The 26057-nt window shown below is 42.6% G+C and overlaps 1 protein-coding gene across 2 annotated transcripts in view; it reads right to left on the reverse strand.

Moving 5' to 3' along the window:
• CDC23 (cell division cycle 23) overlaps positions 1-18000 on the reverse strand; it is a 29332-nt gene extending 11332 nt beyond the window's left edge. Inside the window, exons 1-9 of one of the 2 annotated variants that reach the window (XM_032250380.1) lie at positions 17798-17999; positions 17639-17711; positions 13922-14059; positions 8929-8971; positions 8159-8264; positions 7928-8060; positions 5621-5798; positions 5442-5539; positions 5212-5293 (exon numbers count right to left, since the gene is read on the reverse strand). In XM_032250380.1, the coding sequence (XP_032106271.1) occupies positions 5212-5293; positions 5442-5539; positions 5621-5798; positions 7928-8060; positions 8159-8264; positions 8929-8971; positions 13922-14059; positions 17639-17711; positions 17798-17958 (1012 nt within the window). In that variant the 5' untranslated portion in view covers positions 17959-17999. Of the gene's footprint in view, positions 1-5211; positions 5294-5441; positions 5540-5620; positions 5799-7927; positions 8061-8158; positions 8265-8928; positions 8972-13921; positions 14060-17638; positions 17712-17797 lie in introns of both variants that reach the window. The other variant, XM_032250381.1, reaches the window with a different exon arrangement.
• Between the last annotated feature and the right edge of the window lie 8057 nt (positions 18001-26057).

Below are 26057 nucleotides of genomic sequence, written 5' to 3' on the forward strand. Positions count from 1 at the left end.
GATCACCTGAGGCCGGGAGTTCAAGACCAGCCTGACCAACATGGTGAAACCCCATCTTTATTAAAAAAAAAAAAAAAAAGAAAGAAACCCTGCACTCTAAAAAATCTCCTTTATGGGCCAGGCACAGTGGCTGACATTTTTTTACTCTCCTTTTACAGATGAGGGAACTAAAGCACAGAAGGTTAGGTAGCTTGTTGAAGATAACACAGCTAGTTAGCATCTGAACCAGAATTTAAAATTGGGCGATCTGGCTCAGAGTCCAAAGCTTAAGTATGTTATACTGTAGTATACGTCTGTGTAGTATATATACATGTATATAAAATGCTGCCTTTCAGAGATTGTGACTGACAGGTACAGAAGGGAGCAAGTCATATCAAGACATTAGAGCAAAACCAGCCAGGACTAAACAAGTAGGAGATTCTTGCCATCACTCTACTCTTAAGATTGTTTCATTCTCTCAGGTCCTCAGCTTCCTTTCCTTCTCTCCATCCTTCTTTCTCCTTTTCACTTCCTCTGGTCTATAATATGACAGTTAAAGTATATTTTTTGTCATATCTAATGTTCCCTGCTTTAATTTTTTAAGGTAGGTAGGCTGAATTCAACAAAGATTTATGACTCTATGTCAGAAATTTTACTGGGCACTACAGATATACTTAGGAAAAAAACACAGTTCATTAAGGCATTTGCCTCAAATGATTATTAAAACAAAGAAAAAAAGAAACTTCTAAATAATTATTCTTCATATATGTGCTGGGTTTTTTGTTGTTGTTGTTGTTGTTTTCTGAGACAGAGTCTCGCTGTCACCGAAGCTGGAGTGCAGTGGCACAATCTCAGCTTACTGCAACCTCCACCTCTTAGGTTCAAGCAATTCTCCTGCTTCATCCTCCCAAGTACTGGGATTATAGGCGCCCACCACCATGCCTAGCTAATTTTTGTATTTTTAGTAGAGACAGGGTTTTACCATGTTGACCAGGCTGGTCTCAAACTCCTGACCTCAAGTGTTTCACCTGCCTTGGCCTCCCAAAGAGCTGGGACTACAGGCATGAACCACCACATCTGGCCTAGATTTTTTTTTTTAATAGAGACGGGGTCTCACTATCTAATGCCAGATGGTGTTGCTCAAGCTGGACTCAAACCCTGGGCTCCTATCTGAGCTATCTCCTGCCTCAGCCTCACAAATCACTAAGACTACTGATGCTAGTAATCATGCCTGGCTTCCTTTGATTTTAACTGTCTCCGTTTAAAAAAGAACTGTTAAAAATATGTCAAAAAAAGAACTGTTCATTATGTTCCCTATCTCTATTTCCTTTCATCATGTAAAGGGTACTGGAACCAAGCATGGTGGCTGACGCCTGTAATCCTAGCACTTTGGGAGGCTAAGGCCGGAGATCACTTGAGCCCAGGAGTTCAAGGTTACAGTGAGCTATGATCAAGACCCTATCTCTATATTAAAAAATAATAATAAAATAAAATAGGCTGGGCACAGTGGCTCATGCCTGTAATCCCAGCAGTTTGGAAGGCCAAGGCAGGTGGATCACCCAAAACCAGGAGTTCAAGACCAGCCTGGCCAACATGGCAAAACTCTGTCTCTACTAAAAATAATACAAAAATTAGCCAGGGGTGGTGGTGGGCACCTGTTAAGCCCAACTACTCGGGAAGCAGGAGAATCGCTTGAACCCAGGAGGCAGAGGTTGTAATGAGCCGAGGTCGTGCAACTGCACTCCAGCCTGGGCAACACAGCAAGACTCCATCTCAAATACAAAATAAAATAACGCTGGTGCGGTCACTCATGCATGTAATTCCAGCAATTTGGGAGGCCAAGGGGGTTGGATCATTTGAAGTCAAGAGTTCAAGACCAACCTGGACAACATTGTAAAACCCCAACTCTACTGAAAATACAAAAATCAGCCAGGTATGGTGTCTCATGCCTGTAATCCCAGCTACTTGGGAGGCTGAGGCAGAAGAATCGGTTGAACTCGAGAGGCAGAGGTTGCAGTGAGCTGAGATCACTTCACCACACTCCAGCCCAAGTAAAAAAGAGCAAAACTCCATGTCAAAAAATAAATAAAATAAAATAAAGAGCAATGGTATCAATCTGGTTACCCAATCACCAATTCCTGTCTGTTCTAGTTGCTAAATAACTTTTAAATCAAATTGCTGGCCAGGCGCGCGGTGCTCCGTGCCTGTAATCCCAGCACTTTTTGAGGCCAAGGTTGGCAATCTCCAGGGATTTGAGACCAATCTGGCCAATGTGGCAAAACCCTGTCTCTACTAAAAATACAAAAAATTAGCAGATGTGGTGGTGGGGGCCTGTAATCCCAGCTACTCAGGAGTCTGGGCAGGAGTACTGCTTGAACCCAGGAGGTGGAGGCTACACTAATCCAAGATCAAGCCATTGCACTCCAGTCTAGGCAACAAGAGCAAAACTCCATGTCTAAATAAATAAATAAATCCAATTGCCTCTCTCCATTCCTCCTGCCAATACATCAATTTAGGCTGTCATTCCTGGGACTAAATTATTGTAACATCCCCCTACCTGGCCTCCCTGCCTCTAGTCTTGCCCTTTCTCTTTTTTTTTTAGGCGGGGTTTTACCATGTTTCCCGGGTTGGACTCTAACTCCTGCGCTCAAGTAATCCTTCTGCCACAGCCTCTGGAGTAGCTGGGACTATAGGCACACACAACTGTGCCCAGCTCTTGACCACTTTAGAAAGGCATCAAGGTTCTTCAAGATCTAGCCCCTGTTTGTACATTCTTACCTCCCACACCAAGCCTCAGGCACAGTGAATTATTTCAAGCACAATGTCTGCGGCACATTTCAATGCCTCTGTACTGTGATGCCCTTCCGAAGTCAACCCTTCTCCCTTCTTGAGTTCTTTTTCTCCTGCCCATCCTTTAAGCATCACCTTCTCTAAGAAGCCTTCCCTAATCTGAGGCTAATTAGATGCTTTTCTTATATATTCCCTTAGCATCTTTGGTTTATCTTAATCATAACACTCAACGCACTGAATTATAGTTGTTTGCTTTTGGTCATCTTCCATAGGCAATTTGGGTAGGTATTACAATACAAGGCACAGTGCCTGGCACACAGAGGATGCAAAGGAGATGCTTTCCAAATAAACTGGAGTCCCAGTCTCACCATAATGGAATTTATGATTTATTTATAATGCTCTGATACTGAAAAGATCATTTGTTCCTTGTTAAACTGTGTTCTCACAGAATTCTTTTTCTTCTTCTTTGAGATGGAGTCTAGCTCTATCACCCAGGCTGGAGTGCAAAGGCACGATCTTGGCTCGCTGCAGTCTCTGCCTCCCGGGTTCAAGAGATGCTTCTACTTAATTAAGCCTCTCGAGTAGCTGGAACTATAGGCAAGCGCCACTACACCCAGCTAATTTTTTTGTATTTTTAGTAGAGACAGAGTTTTGCCATGTTGGCCAGGCTGGTCTCGAACTCCTCCAAGTGATCTTCCTACCTTAGCCTCCCAAAGTGCTGGGATTACAGGCGTGAGCCACCACATAACTTCTTCAAGGGCTAAAAAAAATTTACTGAACTACTGATGGATCAAAATTCCATCTGTTTATTAACAATATCCTAACCTGGAAAGGTACAAATATATGATGTCAATGTAATGTGATCAGACCCAGGAACAGGGAAGCTAGGCTTTCAGTCATAACCAACCAAACTTACTTTCATCCAGGATTGATCATTCACCTGTCTATGACAACTGATTATCAGGCCACACAGCATGGCCAAGTATAGAGAGCCATGGCATTCAACTGAGGGTGAGTCTGACTCCCAGAGAACATTTGGAAATGTCTAGAAACACTTTTAGTTGTCAAATTGTCACACCTGGGGGAAGGGAGTTACTGGCATCTAATGGGTAGAGGCCAAGGATACTGCTAACATCTGTGATGCATAGCACAGCCCCCAACAAAAAAAATTATCCAGCCCAAAATGTCAACCGTGCTCAGACTGAGACACCCTAATGTAGGAAAACAGGCAGTCTCATCTCTTTTCGGATTCAAACTTCTTACTGCTATGAAAGGCTGGATCAAAGGTATGCATGTTTTACATAACTATTATATAGATATAGTTGCATAAGTATGCAAAAACAAATATACAGGTACAAAGATGTTTCCTGAAGCAATGTTTATATTAATAAAAACTAGCCACAACTTATATAATAGAAAATGACTAAATTAAAATGATGGCCAGGTATGGTGGCTCACACATACAATCCCAGCATTTTGGGAGGCTAAGGTAGGAAGACTGCTTAAGCCCAGGGATTAGAGGTTACAGTGAGCTAAGATTGTGCCACTGTACTCCAGCCTGGGTGACAGAGCAAGACCCTATCTCTTAAAAAAAAAAAAAAATAAGGTACATCTATAAAATGCTACAGAGTCATCAAAAATAATACAAGCTTAAACGTACTAACATGAAAAGATGACAAAGATATATTAAGTTTAAAGAAAGGAAGTTAGATAGCACTATGTATAATGATATTGTTTTTGCAAGCAAACAATATAGACAAAGACATATACACATACTTTTTTTTTTTTTTTTTGAGACAGAGTCTTGTTCTTTCACCAAGGTTAGAGTGTAGTGGTATGATCTCGGCTCACTGCAACCTCCGCCTCCTGGGCTCAAGCAATTCTGCCTCAGCCTCCCCGTAGCTGGCATTACAGGCGCCTGCCACTGTGCCCAACTAATTTTTGTATTTTTAGTAGAGACAGGGTTTTACCATGTTGGTCAGGCTGGTCTCAAACTCCTAACCTCATGATCCACCCGCCTCAGCCTCCCAAAGTGCTGGAATTACAGGCGTGAGCCACCATGCCCAGCCATACACATACATTTTTAATATTTATGCACAGAAAAATATTCTGGAATCATGTTCACCAAACAATCGTCAGAGTGGGATTACAATGAGCTTTTACATTCTATGGTATGTAATTGTTACCTTTGGTATTTTTGTATTATTGGGTTTTTGTTTGTTTAAGAGACGGGCTCTCACTATGTTGCCCAGCCCTGGAATGCAGTGACGTGATCACAGCTGCCCTGACATCCTGGACTCAAGCGATCCTCCCGCCTCAGTCTCCTGAGTAGAGGAAACTAAAGGCATGTAATCACCATCCCTGGCTAATTGTGGTTATTTTCACATATGTTACTTGTAATAAACATAAATCTTAAAAGAAAAAAATGTAGTTAACTCTTACCAATTACACAGCATGTTTCTACACGATATTTATCAATCTCACAGAGGTTATGAGCCAGGTAACTCAACTCCGATTTCATGCTCTGGGATAAAAGAAAAAGAAAATCTAAGCATGACAAAAGAACTCCCTAAATTATTTTTCTTGTAGCTAATACAAGTGAGTGACAATCCAACCCAGGAGATTAGTGCACAAAAGAGCTTAATCAAATCCAAGCAAGGGAAGCAGCTCACCCTGACATAAAGAAGGTTGGAGAATGTGTCCATATTTTCAATCCTGTAAGGGTCTTGTTTCCTTAGCTCATTAAAAATGGAGAGGGCTTTGTCAATATCTGCAGAAAGAAGATAGTTCAGAAAACAGCACAACGCACCTGTCAGGGTCTGATAGTATTTCATTGTCTTTATTCACTCACCTCTGATATTGTGATACGCAACTGCAATTTGGGAAACAATATATGAGCTCTTAGAGAAGCCCACATCAATGAGATTCTGATACTTTTGCAGGGCCTCCTCTATCAACTGCAACTCTGTGTATATATGAGCCAGAAAAAACTCTTTCATCCAGGTGTCTGGCAAAGACAGGAACTTCAGCTGGCAGCAGGAGAGAGAGGGACACACTTAATATAACTTGACCTCTCTTCCAAACAAACATCCAGGAACTATATTGTCTAAAGGAATTTATCACTAAAATTTTATTAGAACACCTAGTAATGAAAACAGGTCAGTCCGATTAAGTGAATATGACTTAATAAGCACAATAGGGAGGAATGGCCTAGCTGGGAAAGGCTCCAAAGAAAAGACAGGATTTGAGGTGAGTCTTAGAGAATGGGGTAGGATTTGAATAGAAAAGGGAAGAGGAAGAAGAAGAAGACAATAGTCTAGACAAGGGTAATAGCATAAGAGGCAAAACAGTCATGATGAATTTGAGTGAGTAGGATGAGGAAACTAGCTTGGTTTTCGGGGAGGCTATGTACTGGGAAGTAGTGGAAAACTGAACTGGTAGAGTGAATCCTAGGGTACAACAGATAATGTGATACAATAGGGAACTACTGCAAATATTCAGTAAGAGAATGACATGATGACATGGGAGCTTTAAGTTTGGAAACTGGCCAGGTGGAATGACTCAAGCCTGCAAGCCCAGCACTTTGGGAAACTATGGGAGAGGATTCCTTAAGGCCAGGAGTTTGACACCAGCCCTGGCAAGAGAGTTAAACCTCATCTCCACAAAAAAAAAAAAAAGTTTGGAAATAGTCTGCAGGGAAGTATGAAAATGGGAACCCTAGATAGAAAGTATCCATTACTTATAAGTAATCCAAATTTGAGATGACAACTGAGATGACAAAAGAAACCAAGAAAAAGAGATGCACACAAGAAAGTAACCATGGTTATCTCATGACTGACTAGATAAAGGGAGGTAAGAGAAAAGGAAGCCACAAGTATGACACAAATGTGTCAAGACTGGATGTCATTGTAAATAGTGATGCTAGTAAGAGTCTATCAAGTTGGGAGAAATAATTTGGTAGGCAAGACAAGGAATTTGGTTTTGCATATTTTGAATCCAGAGATTGTTTGACAAACTTTCAAAGAAAGTCTAGTAGGCAGTTAGACATAGGGGAATACAAGTAAACCAAGATAAGATTTCAGACACAGACTTAGTGACATGAATCATTACTGGGGGAAATCAACAAGATTTTAAGGCCAAAAAAAGGAAGTGTATTGTTGCTTCCATTAACTACTGAAGAACAACAAAATAAACGCTATAGACAATGTCTTCTGCTAATGGCTAATAAAATGACTGCAGTTTAAAAACAACTTAATACACATTATTTCCTTAATAAGCAAATTTCCGAATCTTTACAGAATCCATGACAGCTCAGAAAAGGTCTGAACAATGTTGTTTTTTTTTTTAAACAGAGTTTTGCTCTTTCACCCACGCTGGAGTGAAGTGGTACAACCTGGGCTCACTGCAACACCCACCCTCCGAATTCAAGTGATTCTCCTGCCTCAGCCTCCTGAATAGCTGGAATTACAGGCACCCACCACCACACCTGGCTAAGTTTTGTAATTTTTGTAGAGACAGGGTTTCTCCATGTTGGCCAGGCTGGTCTTGAACTCCTGACCTCAGGTGATCCACCTGCCTCAGCTTCCCAAAGTGCTAGGTTTACAGGTGTGAGCCACTGCACCCGGCCATAATGTTTTAATACAGTTTTTGATAGCAGAGAAACCTTTCCTATAGCATCTCTGGGATTAGGGGAGAAACTATAATAATATTGTCTATAAAATAAGTCACAGTAGGCTGGGCATGGTTGTGCGTACCTGCAGGCCTAGCTACTCTGGAGGCTGAGGCAGGAGAATTGCTTAAACCTAAGAGGTGGAGGTTGCAGTGAGCTGAGATCGTACCACTGCACTCCAGCCTAGGTGAAAGAGCAAGACTCCGTCTCAAACAAAAACAAAAACAAGTCACAGTAGAACCGAAATATAAAAACATGAATATGAAAAAATATTCTAATATAACTGGACGCAAATCCACCAGCAACTACCGAAAAAGAGCTAGTCATGTCTTTCAAAGACTTAATTCTAAAACAGTGGAAGACACCAGAGGTGCAGCAATGAGAGAACTACAATCAAAGGCCTGCCAAAACTTCCCCCACTCCTGTATTATAACAGAATTACAGAAGGCTTGAAGCAGAGGGCTTTTCACAGAGCTCATCACAATTTACCATCTCTTTGTCTGTGATCAGGTTACAGAGTTCTAACCAGGCTCCCCAATGCAAGGGCAAAACATGAGTAGCCTCCACAAACACATCAATGGCCTCTTTCACCAAGTCCAGTTTTCGAAGCACCACACCATACCTGGGAAAAAAAGAAATAATCGCAGAAGTAATATGTAATAGCTCCTTTCTACTCAGAAGAATATGTTACAGAAAGTTCCAAATTATTCTAACACTTACAGATAAAGTCCAAATCCATCAAGTTCCCGAGCTTGGTGTTTTTTGCTGAGCTCCACTCTCAATTCTCTAAGAGCTTCGTTTTTCACTTGTCCTTTTTCCAAGGGACCTAGGAAAGAAATAGAGTCTCTGTTCTAAGGTTAGGATGCTGGTTTTCATTTTCTTATTTATTTATTTTTCTAGAGACAGGGTCTTCTCTCTATGTTCCCCAGGCTGGTCTCAAACTCTTGGGCTCAAGTGAACCTCCCGCCTCAGACTCCCAAAGTGCTGGGATTCCAGGTGTGAGCCACTGTACCCAGCTCGTTTTCATAGACACAGATATTCTTTTTAGCATCGATGAAAGTTAAACCTGAAACCTCTGGCAAACACAGATTACCAATGATACCTTACACAACCCATTTACTGAATCCCAGAAATTGTAACTACTAATGGGTTTACAGTCACACTGCTGGACCCATACAGTTTTTTTTTTTTTAATTTGAATTCGTTATGAATGCTTAAAAATCGAAAACCACAACTATAAATTTCTAGCTTCAGGTTGCAGGAAACAGGGAACGGCCAAGGGAAGAAAGACCTCACAATACAATGCCCGGATTCCCCCAACACAGCCCTCAGCTGAAGCTGAGTACAACAAGGCAGTTGAGATAAGCCAGGTGTTTTCCAATTTGCAAAGGTTATCCTCAGACCATTCATATTACCTGCCTGGCTCTTGCAAGCATTTAAGTTTGCAATCCTGCTTTTTAGGTCAAAAGGTAAAAGAAAAAAATTCGTACCTAAGCTATCAACTGTTTCATCGTCCTTCTTTTTTTCTCCAGACTGTAAGAGAAAATCAACAAATGATCTTTTTTTTTCAGGTTATTCTAAAACTAGCATCCTGATCCTACCTAAAGGGCCAAGTCCAACCAAAATGGCACCTACTTTTAGTCACTAATTTTATTTTATTTTTTATTTTTCAGACAGTCTCGCTTTGCTTTGTTGCCCAGACTGGAGCACAGTGGTGCAATCTCAGTTCACTGCAACCTCTGCCTCCCAGGTTCAAGTGATTCTCCAGCCTCAGCCTCCCGAGTAGCTGGGATTTTAGGTTCCAACCACCACAGCTGGCTAATTTTTGTATTTTTAGTAGAGACGGCGTTCTACCATCCTGGCCAGGCTGGTCTCGAACTCCTGACTTCAAGTGATCTGCCCACCTTGGCTTCCCAGTGCTGGAATTACAGGCATGAGCCACTGTGCCCAGCTGGTCACGAATTTTAAGTAACTCTTCAGGGGCTCGCTGGCCAAATCTGGAGTTATCTGAGCACCGAAATAAGTAATGAATTATGTGCAATTAAAAATATGGGCGTCCATACCAATGCTAAACAGATAAATAAATGGGGAAAGGGAGGGAAGGCTCTTTCTTAAAGTAGAATGCCAAGCGTTGAGTAGTAAATGTAGACAGATGCTAGAGTAGAAAAAATATCATTTTGCAACATTATAGTGAAGATTGCTTCAGATGAAAATTAACAATAAATATTAAATTTAGAGAAAAATTTGTATGAGGAGCAAGATATTTGCATGGTCTTAAAGTGTATCCCCACAGATTGTTGAGTTGTAAGGCAAACAATAGTAACCACACTGGAGAAAATGGATAACATCTTCATCAAATGATAAAAATTAACTTTAGCAGTGAGGGGATTATGGACATTGTGTAACAATAGATACAATGCCCTGTGAAAAAACATCAGACATATCCAAAATGAAGAATGTTCCATTAACAAAAGCGAAACGTTCATGTACCAGGAATATGTGAAAAAAGAAAGAAGAGGGGGGAAAGGAAAGGAAGGGGAAATGGAAAGGAAAAAGAAGTCAAAACCCACAAAATGTACAACACAAGATGAACCCTAATGTAAACTGCGGACTTTTGTTGATATGATGTATCAATACTGGTTCATTGATTAAAACAAATGTCTTACACTGGTGCGGGATATTGATGGTAAGAGAAGCTCTGTGAGAGGGGAGAAGGAGGTATATGGGAACTCATGTACTTTCTGTTCAATTTTGCTGTGAACCTAAAACTGCTCTAACAAATAGTCTATTAATTAAAAAAAAAAAGAAAGAAAGAAAAAAGAAAAAGAAACAGGGAGGGAAGAACTATAAGTTTCAAAAAAAAGTCAATGTCATAAAAGACAAATAAGGCTATTCCAGATTAATGGAGATTAAAGAGACATGACAACTGATCCTAGCTTGTACTGAGGGGGAAATGCTATAAAAAGATACTGCTAGGTCAATTCAATTGACAAGTTTGGAATTTGGTAGAGCACCATGACTCATGCCTGTAATTCCAGCACTTTGGGAGGCTGGGGCAGGTGGATCACCTGAGGTTAGGAGTTCAAGAGCAGCCTGGCCAACATGGCAAAACCCCATCTTTACTAAAAAATACAAAAATTAGCCAGGCATGGTGATGAGTGCCAATAATCCCAGCTACTCAGGAGGCTGAGGCTGGAGAATCCCTTGAACCCCTGAAGTGGAGGTTGCAGTGAGCTGAGACCACACCGCTGCACTCCAGCCAGGATGACAGAGCTAGAATCCACCTCAAAAAAAAAAAAAAAAACTGAAATTCAATGGTAGATTAAATATGGTATCAAATACCATATTTAACAATATGGTATGTTAAATTTACTAAACGTGGTAACTACACTGTAGCTATTTAAAAAAATGCCCTTATTCTAAAGAGAACACATTGAAGCATTTAGGGGTAAAGAATAATGATATCTGCACCTTATTCTCAAATGGTTCAGAGTAAAACAATTCCATGGGTATGCACACATTGTATAGACATAAAGAAATAGAAATCATAAAGCAAAGATGATTAATGTTCACATTAGGCAAATCTGGATAGAGTATGTGAGTGCCAGGTGCAGTGGCTCATGCCTGTAATCCCAGCACTTTGGGAGGCCAAGGCAGATGGATCACTTGAGGTCAGGAGTTCGAGACCAGCCTGACCAATATGGTGAAACCCCATCTCTACTAAAATTACAAAAATTAACCAGCAGGGTGGCATGCACCTGTAGTCCCAGCTACTCAGGAGGCTGAGGCAGGAGAATTGCTTGAACCTGGGAGGTGGAGGTTGCAGTGAGGCGAGATTATGCCACTGCACTCCAGCCTGAGCGACAGAGCTCCATCTCAAAAAAAAAAAAAAAAAAAAAAAAGAGTATGTCAGTATTCTTTGTACTATTCTTATTCTTGCAACTTGTCAATTTGGAATTATTTTCAAATAAAAGGTGTAAACATCAAGACTCTTTTTTCTTTTACTTTTGTTGTTGTTGTTGGAGACAGGGTCTTTCTCTGCTTCCCAGGCTGGAGTACAGTGGTGCAATCTCCACTCACTGCAACCTCCACCTCCTGGGCTAAAGCAATCCTCCTATGTCAGCCTCCCAAGTAAGCTGGGGCCACAAGCATGTGCCACCACACCTGGCTAATTACTGTATTTTTTTGTAGAGATGGGGTTTCACCATGCTGCCCAGGCTTCCTTTTATGTTTTATATATTTGCCTTAAGGAACTTCATTTTATCCCAAACTTCAGCAAATGCTGGTTCTATTCTACCATAACTCATCCAAATTAGTGTTTCTACACAGGTATAGATTATATGTGAAAGATTAACCTTTTAAATCCCATAATTTCAAAATATCTTTGTTCAACTCATGGAGATAAGCATAATGTGGTATATAAATACAATGGAATCTTACTAAACCTTAAAAAGGAAGGAAATCCTTATATATGCTACAATGTGGATGAAACTTGACAGCATTATGTTAAATGAAATAAGCGAGGCCGGGCGCGGTGGCTCACGCCTATAATCCCAGCACTTTGGGAGGCCGAGGCGGGTGGATCACGAGGTCAAGAGATCGAGACCATCCTGGTCAACATGGTGAAACCCCGTCTCTACTAAAACTACAAAAAATTAGCTGGGCATGGTGGCACGTGCCTGTAATCCCAGCTACTCAAGAGGCTGAGGCAGGAGAATTGCCTGAACCCAGGAGGCGGAGGTTGCGGTGAGCCGAGATTGCGCCATTGCACTCCAGCCTGGGCAACAGGAGCGAAACTCCTTCTCAAAAAAAAAAAAAAAGAAATAAGCCAGTTACAAAAAGACTAATACTGCATGATTCTACTTATGTAAGGTACTTAGAGTAGTCCAGATCATAGAAACAGAAATTAGAATGGTGGTTGCAAAGGGGTCCAACTTGGGGGAAAGGAAAAATGGAGAGTTACTGTTTAATGGGTATTGAAGTTTATTTTTACAAGATAAAAATGTTCTAGTAATGGGTGGTCGTGATGGTTGCCTTAAAAAAATGTTAAAATGGGGCTGGGTTCGGTGGCTCACACCTGTAATCCCAGCACTTCAGGAGGCTGACAAGAGTTCAAGACCAGCCTGACCAACATGGAGAAACCCCGTCTCTACCAAAAATACAAAAATTAGCCCAGTGTGGTGGTGCATGCCTGTAATCCCAGCTACTCAGGAGGCTGAGGCAGGAGAATCACTTGAACCTGGGAGGCAGAGGTTGTGGTGAGCTGAGATCGCACCATTGCACTCCAGCCTGGGCAACAAGAGCAAAATAGCATCTCAAAAAAAAAAAGTTAAAATGGTAAATTAAAACAAAGATTACTTAAACATAGTCCATAACTGCAAGAATTTACCATGCTTGACAAATACAAGCTATGCTAATAGTTGATCAAATCAGAAAATCTGAAAGCTGAATTGCTCCAAAACCTAAAAGCCTAAAACTTTTTTTTTTTTTGAGACACAGTCTTGCTGTTGTTGCCCAGGCTGGAGTGCAATGGTGTGATCTTGGCACACTGTAGCCTCCACCCCCCAGGTTTCAGCAATTCTCCTGCCTCAGCCTCCTGAGTAGCTGGGACTACAGGCCACCACGCCCAGCTAATTTATGTATTTTTAGTAGAGATGGGGTGTCACCATGTTGGCCAGGCTGGTCTCAAACTCCTGATCTCAGGTTATCCACCAGCCTTGGCCTCCCAAAGTGCTGGGATTATAGGTGTGAGCCACCACGCCTGGCCCAAAACTTTTTGAACACTAATATGACACTCAAAAGAAATGCTCACTGGAGTATTTTTTATTTCAACCAGTAAGTATAATGCAAATATACCAAAATCTGAAAAGAATCTGAAATCTGAAACACTTCTGGTCCCCAGCATTTCAAATAAGGGATACTCTACCTATACTAGGAAATGAGGAGTATATAAAATGTTTTTAAAATCAATTTATATAGAAAACAACTAAGAAAAAGTAGGAAAGTAAATTCATGTTTCAAAGTAAAATAATAAATTATACTGAAATTATTATTCAATACAGTATTAAATTGGTTTACTTGCATTGTCCTTTAAAGTCATAATTTTTAATAGTCATGAAAGAAAAACAACAAATATACTATAAAAATGATAAATGAATTTATAAATTTAAAAATCAGCCCAGGCTTTTTAACTTAATTCTTACACAATAATATTAATTCAAAGGCATGAAGAATTACCTTACATAACCTAAAGCAAATAATCAGGTTGTTATATATCCTGTTAGTTATTCCTAAGAATATTTTCTTCTGTACCACTATTTTTAACTTATTTATGATATCCTTTTTTTATTAATGCTAAGTATTTATAAAGTACATTCATTCAGTGGCCCATTGCTAAGCTATTTAAAAGATTTAACTTTTTCCACTGGTTCTAAATATGGATGCTTCACTAAAGGCAGAATGACATCTTAAAATGGCCCTCACCAGATATCGGGAATACATATACAGAAAATAGGCTTTCTTGCTATTGCAGCCATGCAGGAAATGTGCTGCCCGATCATACTCTTTAACGTCAAAGTAGGCCTTGGCCAGGGTATAGGCATCCATATCCTGAGCATCCTCCTAAAAAAGAAACAAACTTATGTAAGTGATTGGGAATAGAACAACAAAAGTTCAAATCTAAAAAGTATATTCGTTCATTTCAAGATGTAAGAGAAAAATGATTATTTTCTTCCTCCTAAAACTCCAGAACATGTAGATGTATATATATTATATATATAATTTTATATATTTAGTTTATTACCAAGTAAGCCCATAGAACTCTTTTTTTTTTGAAATAGAGTCTCACTCTGTCACCAGCTGGAGTGCAGAGGCACAATCTCAGCTCCCAGAGTCATGTGATTGTCGTGCCCCAGGTGCCAAGTAGCTGGGATTTACAGGTGTGTGCCACGACTTCCAGCTAATTTTTGTCTTTTTAGTAGTGGTTTTGCCAAGCTGACCAAGCTGGTCTTGAACTCCTGGCCTCAAGTGATCTGCCTGCCTCAGCCTCCCAAAGCGCTGGAATTACAGGCATGAATCATCGCACCCGGCCAAACTTTTCTTTCTAAAATACTTTTTTAAAATGAAAAGATGGCCGGGCGCAGTGGCTCACGCCTGTAATCCCAGCACTTTGGGAGGCCGAGGCGGGTGGATCACGAGGTCAAGAGATTGAGACCATCCTGGTCAACATGGTGAAACCCCGTCTCTACTAAAAATACTAAAAATCAGCTGGGCCTGGTGGCGTGTACCTGTAATCCCAGCTACTCAGGAGGCTGAGGCAGGAGAATCACCTGAACCCAGGAGGCGGAGGTTGCGGTGAGCCGAGATCGCGTCAGTGCACTCCAGCCTGATGACAGAGCAAGATTCCATCTCAAAACAATAAATAAATAAATAAATAAATAGCAGTTTTTTTTGTTTTGTTTTGTTTCGTTTTTTTCTTGAGATGGAGTTTCACTCTTGTTACCCAGGCTGGAGTGCAATGGCGCGATCTCGGCTCACCGCAACCTCTGCCTCCTGGGTTCAGGCAATTCTCTTGCCTCAGCCTCCCAAGAAGCTGGGACTACAGGCGCGCGCCACCATGCCCAGCTAATTTTTGTATTTTTAGTAGAGACGGGGTTTCACCATGTTGACCAGGATGGTCTCGATCTCTTGACCTCGTGATCCACCCGCCTTGGCCTCCCAAAGTGCTGGGATTATAGGCGTGAGCCACCGTGCCCAGCCAATAAATCGGTTTTAAGGTTTACTCTAGTTTAAACTTTAGATCAAAACATTACTCTGGGGGTTTTTTTAAAGATACTCCTTAGAGAAGACCTGAAAACACTAAGTGGACAACAAATTAGTAAAGAGGCTGCCGAATCAATCCTTCTCATAGCAAACTGAAAGCTATTAAACAAACCAATAGCTAACACTTAACAATAATTCAATAATGGTCAGGTTTCTGCAATGTCTGTAAAATCCCTGTGTATAATATGAACCCTCAGGAGAGGGTAATAGGTACTGAGGCCCTACTTCTCAATAATTATGCTTTATTTACTTATTCCATAATTATTTATCCTATTTAGGGAACACTTATACACCATTGGTGGAACTGTAAGTTAATTCAGCCTCTTTCTGTGAACAAAGCAGTTCACAGATTTCTCAAAGAACTAAAAATAGAATTACCATTTGACTCAACAATCCCATTACTGAGTATATACCCAAAGGAAAATAAATTATTCTACCAAAAAGACACCTGCACTCACTTGCTTACCACTATTCACAATAGCAAAGATGTGGAATCAATCTAGGTGCCCATCAATGGTGCACTAAAGAAAATGTGGTACATATACACCAGGGAATACTACACAGCCATAAAAAAGAACAAAATCACATCCTTTGCAGTAGTAACACAGATGCAGTTAGAGGCCATTATCCTAAGTGAATTAACACAGAAATAGAAACCCAAATATAGCATGTTCTCACTTGTAAGTGGAAGCTAATCACTAAGTACACATGGACATAAAGATGGGAACAACAGACACTGGGGACTCCAAAAGGGGGAAGGAGGAAAGCAAATGTTGAAAACTATCTGGCAAGGCACGGTGGCTCATGTCTGTAATCCCAGCAGTTTGGGAGGCTGAGGCAGGTGGATCACCTGAAGTCAGGAGTTCGAGACCAGCCTGGTCAACATGATGAAGACCATGTCTACTAAAAATACAAAAAATTAGCTGGGCATGATGGTGGGTGCCAAGCTACTCAGGAGGCTGAGGCAGGAGAATCGCTTGAATCCAAGAGGTGGAGGTTGCAGTGAGCCAAGATCGCACCACTGCACTCCAATCCAGCCTCGGCAACAAAAAAAAGACAACGTTTCAAAAAAAAAAAAAAAAAAAAAAAAAAAAAGAAAGTAAACTATCAGGTATTACATTCACTATTTGGATGATGAGTTCAACTGAAGCCCAAACTTCAGACTCACACAAAATATTCACGTAACAAACCTGCACACTGCACATGTAGCCCCTGAATCTAAAATTTAAACAACAAAAACAATTATTTATCCTAATTAGGACCAATGACGGTCCTAGGCACTATGAAAGTGGGCACAGGAGTAAAAGCTAGTAAGGTATAAACTGCATTGACTAAAAAAATTTACTTAAGAGTGTACCATATGCTTTACCCTTATTGCTTTATTTAATCTTCTTGGAAACCCAGCAATTATTAACATTACCAACAGATGAGGAGGTTATCACTTAGAAATCACTTGCCCACATTGTTGTTACTAATAAAGAACTTGACTGAAATATAGATGCAAGCACCAGGTACACTTCTAAGCAGTCTATATTTTTATCTCAATGTCCCCATGGAGGAGATACTATTACTATCATCACTGCACAGATGAGGAGATTGGCTCAGATGGTTAAGTTGCCAAAGGTCATTTGAACCCAAGGTCATCTCAACTTAGCACCTAAACTCAATCATTATTTGCTATGCTGATCAGACAGCAATGTAGGTATTGTAAAAACTTTTTTTTTTTTTTTTTTGAGACAGAGTCGCTCTGCTGCTCAGGCTGGAGTGCAATGGGCGATCTCAGCTCACTGCAACTTTTGTCTCCCGGGTTAAGGCGATCCTCCTGCCTCAGCCTCCTGAGTAGCTGAGATTACAGGCGTGCACCACCACACCCGGCTAATTTTTGTATTTTTAGTAGAGACGGAGTTTCACTGTGTTGGCCAAGCTGGTCTTGAACTCCTAACCTCGTGATCCGCCCACCTCAGCCTCCCAAAGTGCTGGATTACAGGCGTGAGCCACCGCACCCAGCCAGAACTTTTGATTCTTCTCATCCATTTGAGTATTATGAGACACTCTTATAATAATTCCTTATAATAATATTTACTATTATGAGGCACTAATGTCTAGGTTTGGCTATAAGCCCTGAAAGGCTGAAATTATAAGCAATAATTGTTTACTAATGCTCTCCAGCTTTAAATAAGAGCACCACCAGAGCTTTCAAAACTCAAGAAAACTACATGAATAAAATCACTTAAAACACCCAGCTCTTTTAAATGCTTGAATTCCCTCTACAAGCACTCCTGCTAAGCAGTTTGCCCCCCTCCAGTGACAGGGCACTCAGTGGCTCTAGAGGCACACCCCTGGGTTGACGGGGAGCGCTCACAGTAAAGATGTCCTTACCTCTGTAATAGGCGGAGGCGGTTGCAGCTCGGCCAGAGGCAATGAAGGGAGAGAGAAGGCCAACTCCGCCGACCTGGAACACCCACACAAACTGATCAGCTCCACAAGCCCCCAAGGCCAAGGATTCAAGCCCCATCTCTTCCCACTCCAACATCTCACCATTTGCTACTGTGCAGTAGGCCCCGCTCCCGGGTAAGGCCCGCAATAAGCAGCAGTTGCTTTTTAATTTCCCGCAAATCTGAGAAATCGCTGTTCGTGGACAGGACAGGCGCCACTGCTGCCGTCACAGCCACCGGGACTATAGAGGTACCCGCAGCCATTTTCTCGACTCGGGCCACTCCAGCCAATCACCAGCGATAATACTGGTTGCCCATCTGCTCCAAAAACATCTGCCTGTGATTGGCCGGCTCTTGCTCCAGAAAAACTAATCATAGGTCGTACTTCTGGTAACGTCACGAAGAGGCGGGAGAAAATAAATAATTACACCCTCAATTGGCCAACAGCTACTGAGGCGGCAAAGTTAGAACAAGAAATAGGCGGGGCGAGGGGGAAGCCACGCCCTCTGGGCGGGGCGGGGAAGAGGGAAATGAGTGACTGGGAAAAGCGAACTGGGAAGCTAGGGGTGGGAATAGGGGCCAGAAAGAGTGGAGAAGGGAGAGTGACTTTCACTTTAGGGGTGATGTGATTGTACGAAAAATAGAAAGGCTGTAGTTTCAGGGCCGACTCTATACTAAAGTGATGTATATACTAGGAAAGATGCATGGTAATCTCTGGATCTTTCTTTAAAATAGGAGGCCGTATCGCTCCATGTGGAGAATCATTTTTCTTTGTCTACTTTTTTTTTTTTTTTTGAGACGGAGTCTTACTCTGACGCCCTGCTTGGAGTGCAGTGGCACGATCTTGGTTCACTGCAACCTCTGCCTCCTGGGTTAAAGCGATTCTCCTGCCTCAGCCTCCCGAATAGCTGGCACTACAGACGCGTGCCACCAGGCCGGGCTAATTTTTTGTATTTTCAGTAGAGACAGAGTTTCACCATGTTAGCCAGGATGGTCTCGCTCTCGTGATCCGCCCGCTTCGACCTCCCAAAGTGCTGGGATTACAGGCTTGAGCCACCTCGTCCGGCCTGTCTACCCTTTCTTACCGCGGGTAACGCGGGGAGGTGGGGGTGACAGCATTTTTCTATAACCTTTATTTAACAATTGTTAACATTTACTGTTTATTGAGGACTTATCCTGCAACAGTTTCTGCCCTTTTACATGTATAATCTGGTTTAATCCTAAAAACAGCACTATGATATTCGTATCATCCCAATTTTATAAATAGAAAAACGGAAGCTCAGAAAAGTTCTATCACTCTTCCAAGGAAAGAGTCTAGACTATAAACCAGATTTGACTCCAAAGCCCTGTGTTCGTAAACGTTACGTTCACATTTTCTGTGGTTTTTGGTTTTTACCCTTTCATATGCTATCTTACCAACTCTCAGGAATTTTTTTGAAACCATTTTGTCATTCCTTGGGTGTTATCTAGAAGTTATCTATTTTTAAATTTTAATTTTATTATTTATTTTAAGAAAGAATCTTGCTCTGTCATCCAGGCTGGAGTGCCCGTGGCCCAATCAAGGTTTGATGCATTCTTCAACTCCTGGGCTCCAGTGATCCTCCTGCCTCAGCCTCCCAAGTAGCTGGGACTACAGTTGTGTGCCGCCACACCCAGCTAATTTTTTTTGTAATTTTTTTAGGGACAGAGTTTCCCTATGATGCCCAGGTCTCAAACTCCTGGGCTCAAAATAATCCTCCCACCTTGGCCTCCCAAAGTACTGGGATTGCAGGCATAAATCAGCATGCCCAGCCCATCTTACCCTTTAAAAAAATCAATTTGTGGGCCTATAATCCCAGTGCTTTGGGAGGCTGAGGTAGGATGATCATTGGAGCCCAGGTGTTGAAGACTACCCTGGGCAACATAGCAAGACCTCCCTATCACTGCTATTATAAAAAAAAAAATTTTTAATTGTCCAGGCATCGTGGTGCATACCTGTACTCCCAGCTACTCGGGAGGCTGAGGTGGGAGGATTGCTTGAGTCCAGGAGTTTGAGGTTGCAGTGAGCTATGACTGCACCACTGCTCTTCAGCCCAGATGACAGAAACTCTACCTCCCCTGCACCTCAAAAAAAGAAGTAATGTTAATAGCAAAAACTTGAAGAATACATTAACTATAAAGAAAAATATGCTGGGCGCAGTGGCTCATGCCTGTAATCCCAGCACTTTGGGAGACCGAGGCAGGTGGATTACTCGAGGTCAGGAATTCTAGACCAGCCTGACCAACGTGGCGAAACCCTGTCTCTACTAAAAATACAAAAATTAGCCGGGCGTGATGGTGTGCACTTGTAGTCCCAGCTACATAAGAAGCTGAGGCAGGAGTCGCCAGGCGCGGTGGCTCAAGCCTGTAATCCCAGCACTTTGGGAGTCCGAGGCGGGTGGATCACGAGGTCAAGAGATCGAGACCATCCTGGTCAACATGGTGAAACCCTGTCTCTACTAAAAATACAAAAAATTAGCTGAGCATGGTGGCGCGTGCCTGTAATCCCAGCTACTCAGGAGGCTGAGGCAGGAGAATTGCCTGAACCCAGGAGGCGGAGGTTGCGGTGAGCTGAGATCGCGCCATTCCACTCCAGCCTGGGTAACATGAGTGAAACTCCGTCTCAAAAAAAAAAAAACAGAAGCTGAGGCAGGAGAATTGCTTAAACCCAACAGGTGGAGGTTGCAGTGAGCCAAGATCATGCCACTGTTCTCCAGCCTGGGCAACAAGAGCAAAAATTCTGTCTCAAAAATTTTTTTTAATAATTAATTAATTAAAAAAAGAGTAGAATATGTAGAACACTAACTCCCTCCCAAAGGAAATCACTGGTTTCTGTGTTTTTCCATCCATCCATGTACATAGCTTCATACTGCAGTGCTGTCCACATTTGTCATTTGATAATTTGCTACAAGTATTTTCACAAGTTAATATTCTTCCAAATCATGATACCTAATAAGTGCATGGTAATCCATTATATAAATGTACCATAAGTTGACCAGGCACAGTGGCTCATGCCTTAATCCCAGCAGTTTGGGAGCCTGAGGCAAGCAGATCGCCTGAGATCAGGAGTTGGAGACCAGCCTGGCCAATGTGGCAAAACCCCATCTCTACCAAAAATACAAAAATTAGCAGGGCATGGTGGTGCACCTGTAACCCCAGCTACTCAGGAGGCTGAGGCAGGAGAATTTCTTGAACCCAGGAGACAGAGGTTGGAGGGAGCGGAGATCATGCCACTGCACTCCAGCCTGGGCGACAGAGCAAGACTCCATCTCAAAACAAAACAAAAAAAAACCCCATAATATTTGAAACATATAATACTCAATTGAGTAGAACTAGCACTCTGTCACTCCAGACTTATGCAATCCTCCTGCCTCAGCCTCTCCAGTATCTTGGATTACAGGCAGGTACAACCACATATGGATAATTTTCTTTTCTTTACTTTAGAGATGAAGGTCTTACTATGTTGCCCAGGCTGGTCTGGAACATCTGGACTCAAGTGATCCTTCTGCCTCAACCTCTAGCGTAGCTGGGATTGCAGGTGTGAGCCACTAACCTGGCCAAATTCACCCTTTTGATAAATACAATTCAGTGGTTTTTAGTATATTAACATAGTTGCACAACTATCACCACTACCCTATTCCAGAACATTTTCATCGCCTGAGAAAGAAACCCCATATCTGTTACCAGGCACTTTCCATTCTTCCCTCCCTCCAGCCCCTGACAATATTTTCTGTTGGTGCTATTGTTTTCTAGAGCCCCCAAAGATTTCTTTCCCTGCTAGATAAGATTTTTGATTAGATGAATGCAACTCACAGGTATGCTGAAGAGAACTTTAAGGAAAATACATAGGATTCTCATTTGTAAGCACCTAAGCACCTTTTTTTTTTTTTTTCTTTTTTCTTTTTGAGGCAGAGTCTTGCTCTGTCGCCAGGCGCCAGGCTGGAGTGCAGTGGCACGATCTCGGCTCACTGCAACCTCCACCTCCCGGGTTCAAGCAATTCTCCTGCCTCAGCCTCCCGAGTAGCTGGGACTACAGACGTGTGCCACCACGACCAGCTAATTTTTGTATTTTTTTAGTAGAGACGGGGTTTCACCATGTTGACCAGGATGGTCTCGATCTCTTGACCTCGTGATCCACCCGCCTCGGCCTCCCAAAGTGCTGGGATTACAGGCTTGAGCCACCACGCCCGGCCATTGCAGGTAATTTTTTTGGCAAATATTTATAGTAGCTTTATTCTTAATCACGAATAGTTGTAAACAACCCACATATCTCTTTTTTTTTTGAGATGGAGTTTTGCTCTTGTTGCCCAGGCCGGGATACAATGATGTGATCTCAGCTCACTGCAACGCCTGCCTCCTGGGTTCAAGCGACTCTCCTGCCTCAGCCTCCCAAGTAGCTGGGATTACAGGCATCTGCCACCACTCCCAGCTAATTCTGTATTTTTAGTAGAGACAGGGTTTCTCCATATTGGTCAGGCTGGTCTCGAACTCCCATCCTCAGGTGATCCACTCGCCTCAGTCTCCCCGAAGTGCTGAACTTACAGGCATGAGCCACTGTGCCCCATCCCAGATATCTTTTTTTTTTTTTCTTTTTTGAGACAGTTTCACTCTTGTTGCCCAGGCTGGAGTGCAATGTTGCGATTTTGGCTCACTGCAAACTTCACCTCCCAGGTTCAAGCAATTCTCCTGCCTCAGCCTCCCAGATAGCTGGGATTATAGGCATGCGCCACCATGCCTGGCTAATTTTGTATTTTTAGTAGAGACAGGGTTTCACCATGTTGGCCAGGCTGGTGTCAAACTCCTGACCTTAGGTGATCTGCCCACCTTGGCCTCCCAAAGTTCTGGAATTACAGATGTGAGCCACCATGCCCAGCCTGCCATCATTTTTAATTGCAAAAACCACACTTTTGCATCAACCTACTATGTTCAAATCATTCACTGATAAAATGAGTACCATAACAATAATTCCTGTTATTCAGGTGGGGTGAGAATTGAATGAGATAATCCATGTAATGTATTTTGAACAATTCGTAACGCATAGTAAGCACTGGATACACGTAAGCTATTCTTGAACACTAATTCCCTGCTAGGACTTCATAGATCTGAGCACCAATCTGGTTGACAAGCCTGCCAGGCAGGTTATCATTGTCCCTACTTTAGAGAGTAGAAAACAGACTCAGATAGGCAACTTAACTGAGGTGACCTCAAGTTCAGTCCAACTACAGCTCATATTCTTCCACGATGTTTTCATAACATTAAAAAATTAATTTCATATTTATGTGTTTTGCCATTTTACAAATCATTTTGAAATGTTATCTTGTTAAATCCTGTGAAGTGGACATTATGTCCTTTTTCAGACAAGATTGGGTACATTCAGGGTGGTATGGCCATAGACGACATTATGTTCTTTTTCAAAAAGCAATATTTCAGGCAGGTGCAGTGTCTCACGCCTGTAATCCCAGCATTTTGGGAAGCCAAGCTGGGAGGATCGCTTGAATCCAGGAGTTTGAGACCACCGTGGGCAACATGATGAAACCCCACCTCTACCAAAAATACAAAAGCTAGCTGGGCACGGTGGTGCACTCCTGTAGTCCCAGCTACTCGGGAGGCTGAGGTTGGAGGATTCCTTGAGCCTGCGAAGTCAAGAGGCTGCAGTGAGCTGAGACCACACCACTGCACTCCAGCCTGGGCAACAGAGTGAGACCCTGGGAAGGAAGGAAGGAAGGAAGGGAGGGAGGGAGGGAGGGAGGGACTGAATCAGTAACTGTTTTTCAGTTGTTATGACAATTAGTAGGTACTATCCATTTAGAGGTAAGTAAACTACCTAGAAGCAGCCCAGGATTGGAATCCACAAGAGCTGAAACACCTGCAAAAATCTCCCACTCCCTCTCCTCGCTGCACCTTAGTTTTCCCCTTGTAAAATGACAGAGCTAAGACAGATGACTTCCAGTATTTCTTCTACCTCTGATAAGCTCCAATTGAAGACTAGAGCTCAGATTGCCTCCATGAAAGTTAGAAGGGAGAGAGTGACTTCTTGTTTTCGGTTTATTAATAATAAACACAGGCTGAGCACAATGGCTTATGGCTGTAATCCCAGCACTTTGGGAAGTCTAGCCACATGAATCACTTGAGCCCAGGAGTTTGAGACCCTGGGCAACATGGCAATACCCTGTCTCTACCAAAAGCGCAAAGATTAGCCAGTCTCATAACCCAGTCTCTAAATAGATTTAAAAATTTTTTAATTAAAAGAATTAATTAAAAAAACAATAAATGCCTCAAAAGGCAGTGATGTAATGAGGAATTAAGAAGTTGCCGTTGACTGGGCACCATGTCTCCCACCTTGGGAGGCCAAGGTGAGTGGACTGCTTGACCTCAGGAATTCATGACCAGCCTGGAAAACATGGCAACAACCCGTCTCTAAAAAAAAATACAAAACTTAGCTGGATGTGGTGGTGTGCTCCTGTAATCCTAGCTACTCAGAAGGCTGAGGTGGGAGGATTTCTTGAGCCCAAGAGGATGAGGCCGCAGTGAGCTGAGATTGCACCACTGCACACCAGCCTGGCTGACTGATCAAAACTCTGTCTCAAAATAATAATAAAGAATAAGAAGGAAAGCACTTCAAGCTTCTAAATACCACTCCCAAGTTTGTCACACACAACAGCTTCTCTAACAACTTTATCCAGTCACGTGCTGCCCCACTGAATGTTCTTCATCGTCCCTTGGGGGCTGTAGTCTGGTCAAGGCTGATCCCCACCTAAAGCCCTTCCTGGAAAAAACTCTATTGCCTTTTTCTGCTGTGATCCCGGCTTTGTCCGACAGATGGAACCATTCCTTCCCTCCCTGCTCTTCAAAGGGCTTGACTAGAAAAGCTGCTCAAGAGTAGTGCTGGACCAGACACCAGAGACCAAAGTAGGGCGAGGCTACTACCGGGAAGAACTTACTAAATCTAAACCCGGTGAGAACTGAAAGAGCAGTCAGTTCCCAGCAAGGTTCCTTGACTTAGGCATTATTGACATTTTGGGCTGATTATTTATTATTATTATTTTTTGAGATGAAATCTTGCTCTGTCACCCAGGCTGAAGTGTAATGGTGCGATCTCAGCCCACTGCAACCTCCGCCTCCTGGGTTCGAGCAATTCTCCTGCCTCAGCCTCCCGAGTAGCTGGGATTACAGACACGCACCACCACACCAAGCTAATTTTGTATTTTTAATAGAGACCTGGTTTCACCACGTTGGTCAGGCAGATCTCAAACTCCTGACCTCAGGTGATCTGCCTGCCTCAGCCTCCCAAAGTGCTGGAATTACAGGTGTAAGCCACCACACCCGGCCTGGGCTGGTTAATTCTTTGTTGGAGGTGGCAGGGGATAGAAAGGAGGTGGGTGCCGTCCATGTGCTCATTTAACTATGATTTATCTAGTTGTTACTATGTGCCAAGCTCTGGGAATAGACTGTTGAAAGAGACAGTCAATTCCTGCACTCAGACATTTTTGTCTAGTGGGAGAGAAAGACAATAAACAATCATACAAAGAATTATGTAACAGCAGTTACGATAAGTGCAGTGATGACAAGCTTAAGAAGCTATGATAGGGGGCCTGTGCTAGGCTATGGGCAAAGACGCCACAAGCCCTTCATCTCTGGATATGTGCCCCTTTGCAATATGACTTTGCATCATGCATTGAGTCTATATCCCTGCCTTTGAATCTGTGTTAGCCCTGTAACTTGCTTAAACCTATAGAAAGCAGTAAAAGGAATGTTATGTGACTTTTGAGCCTCAGCTTCAAGGGATCTTACAACTTTAACTCTTGCCCTCTTGCTGCCCTGAAGCAACCAGGTCAGCCTCTTAGCTGTCCCAGACATTCCAGCTGTCCCAGTGGTTCCCACCATTCTGGCTGAGGCCCCAGATAGATGAGTGAGGCTATGCAGGACCAGCCAGCACCCAGTCAACCTGACGACTGACTGCAGCTGCAGAGGTGGCCCCAGGCAAGACTGAACCCAGCCAAAATTGCAGAAAAATGAGCAAATACATGGTTGGGGTGGTTTATTATGCAGTGATAGACAACCAATAAAAGGCTCTAACCTGATCTAGGGCTAGAGGAGTGGATCAGAGGAGCCTTCCTTGAAGAAATTAGGTTCAGCTGAGACCTAGAGATAGACCTAGAGTCAGCCTGGTAGAGCACAGGGGAAGAGCATTCAGGCAGCAGAGACAGCAGGTTGAGAACTATATGTAGCTGAGGACCTAAGCAGTGAACAGGCAACACCAGATGGTCTGAAGACAAGAAAGCCCAGCATTATAGATAATGACCAATGAGCAGAGTGCTGTACTTAACCCATCACCCACCTCCATT

The sequence above is a fragment of the Sapajus apella genome, unplaced genomic scaffold (genome assembly GCF_009761245.1).
Source record: "Sapajus apella isolate SASKATOON/1434 unplaced genomic scaffold, GSC_monkey_1.0 scaffold71, whole genome shotgun sequence".
Lineage (NCBI taxonomy): Eukaryota > Metazoa > Chordata > Mammalia > Primates > Cebidae > Sapajus > Sapajus apella.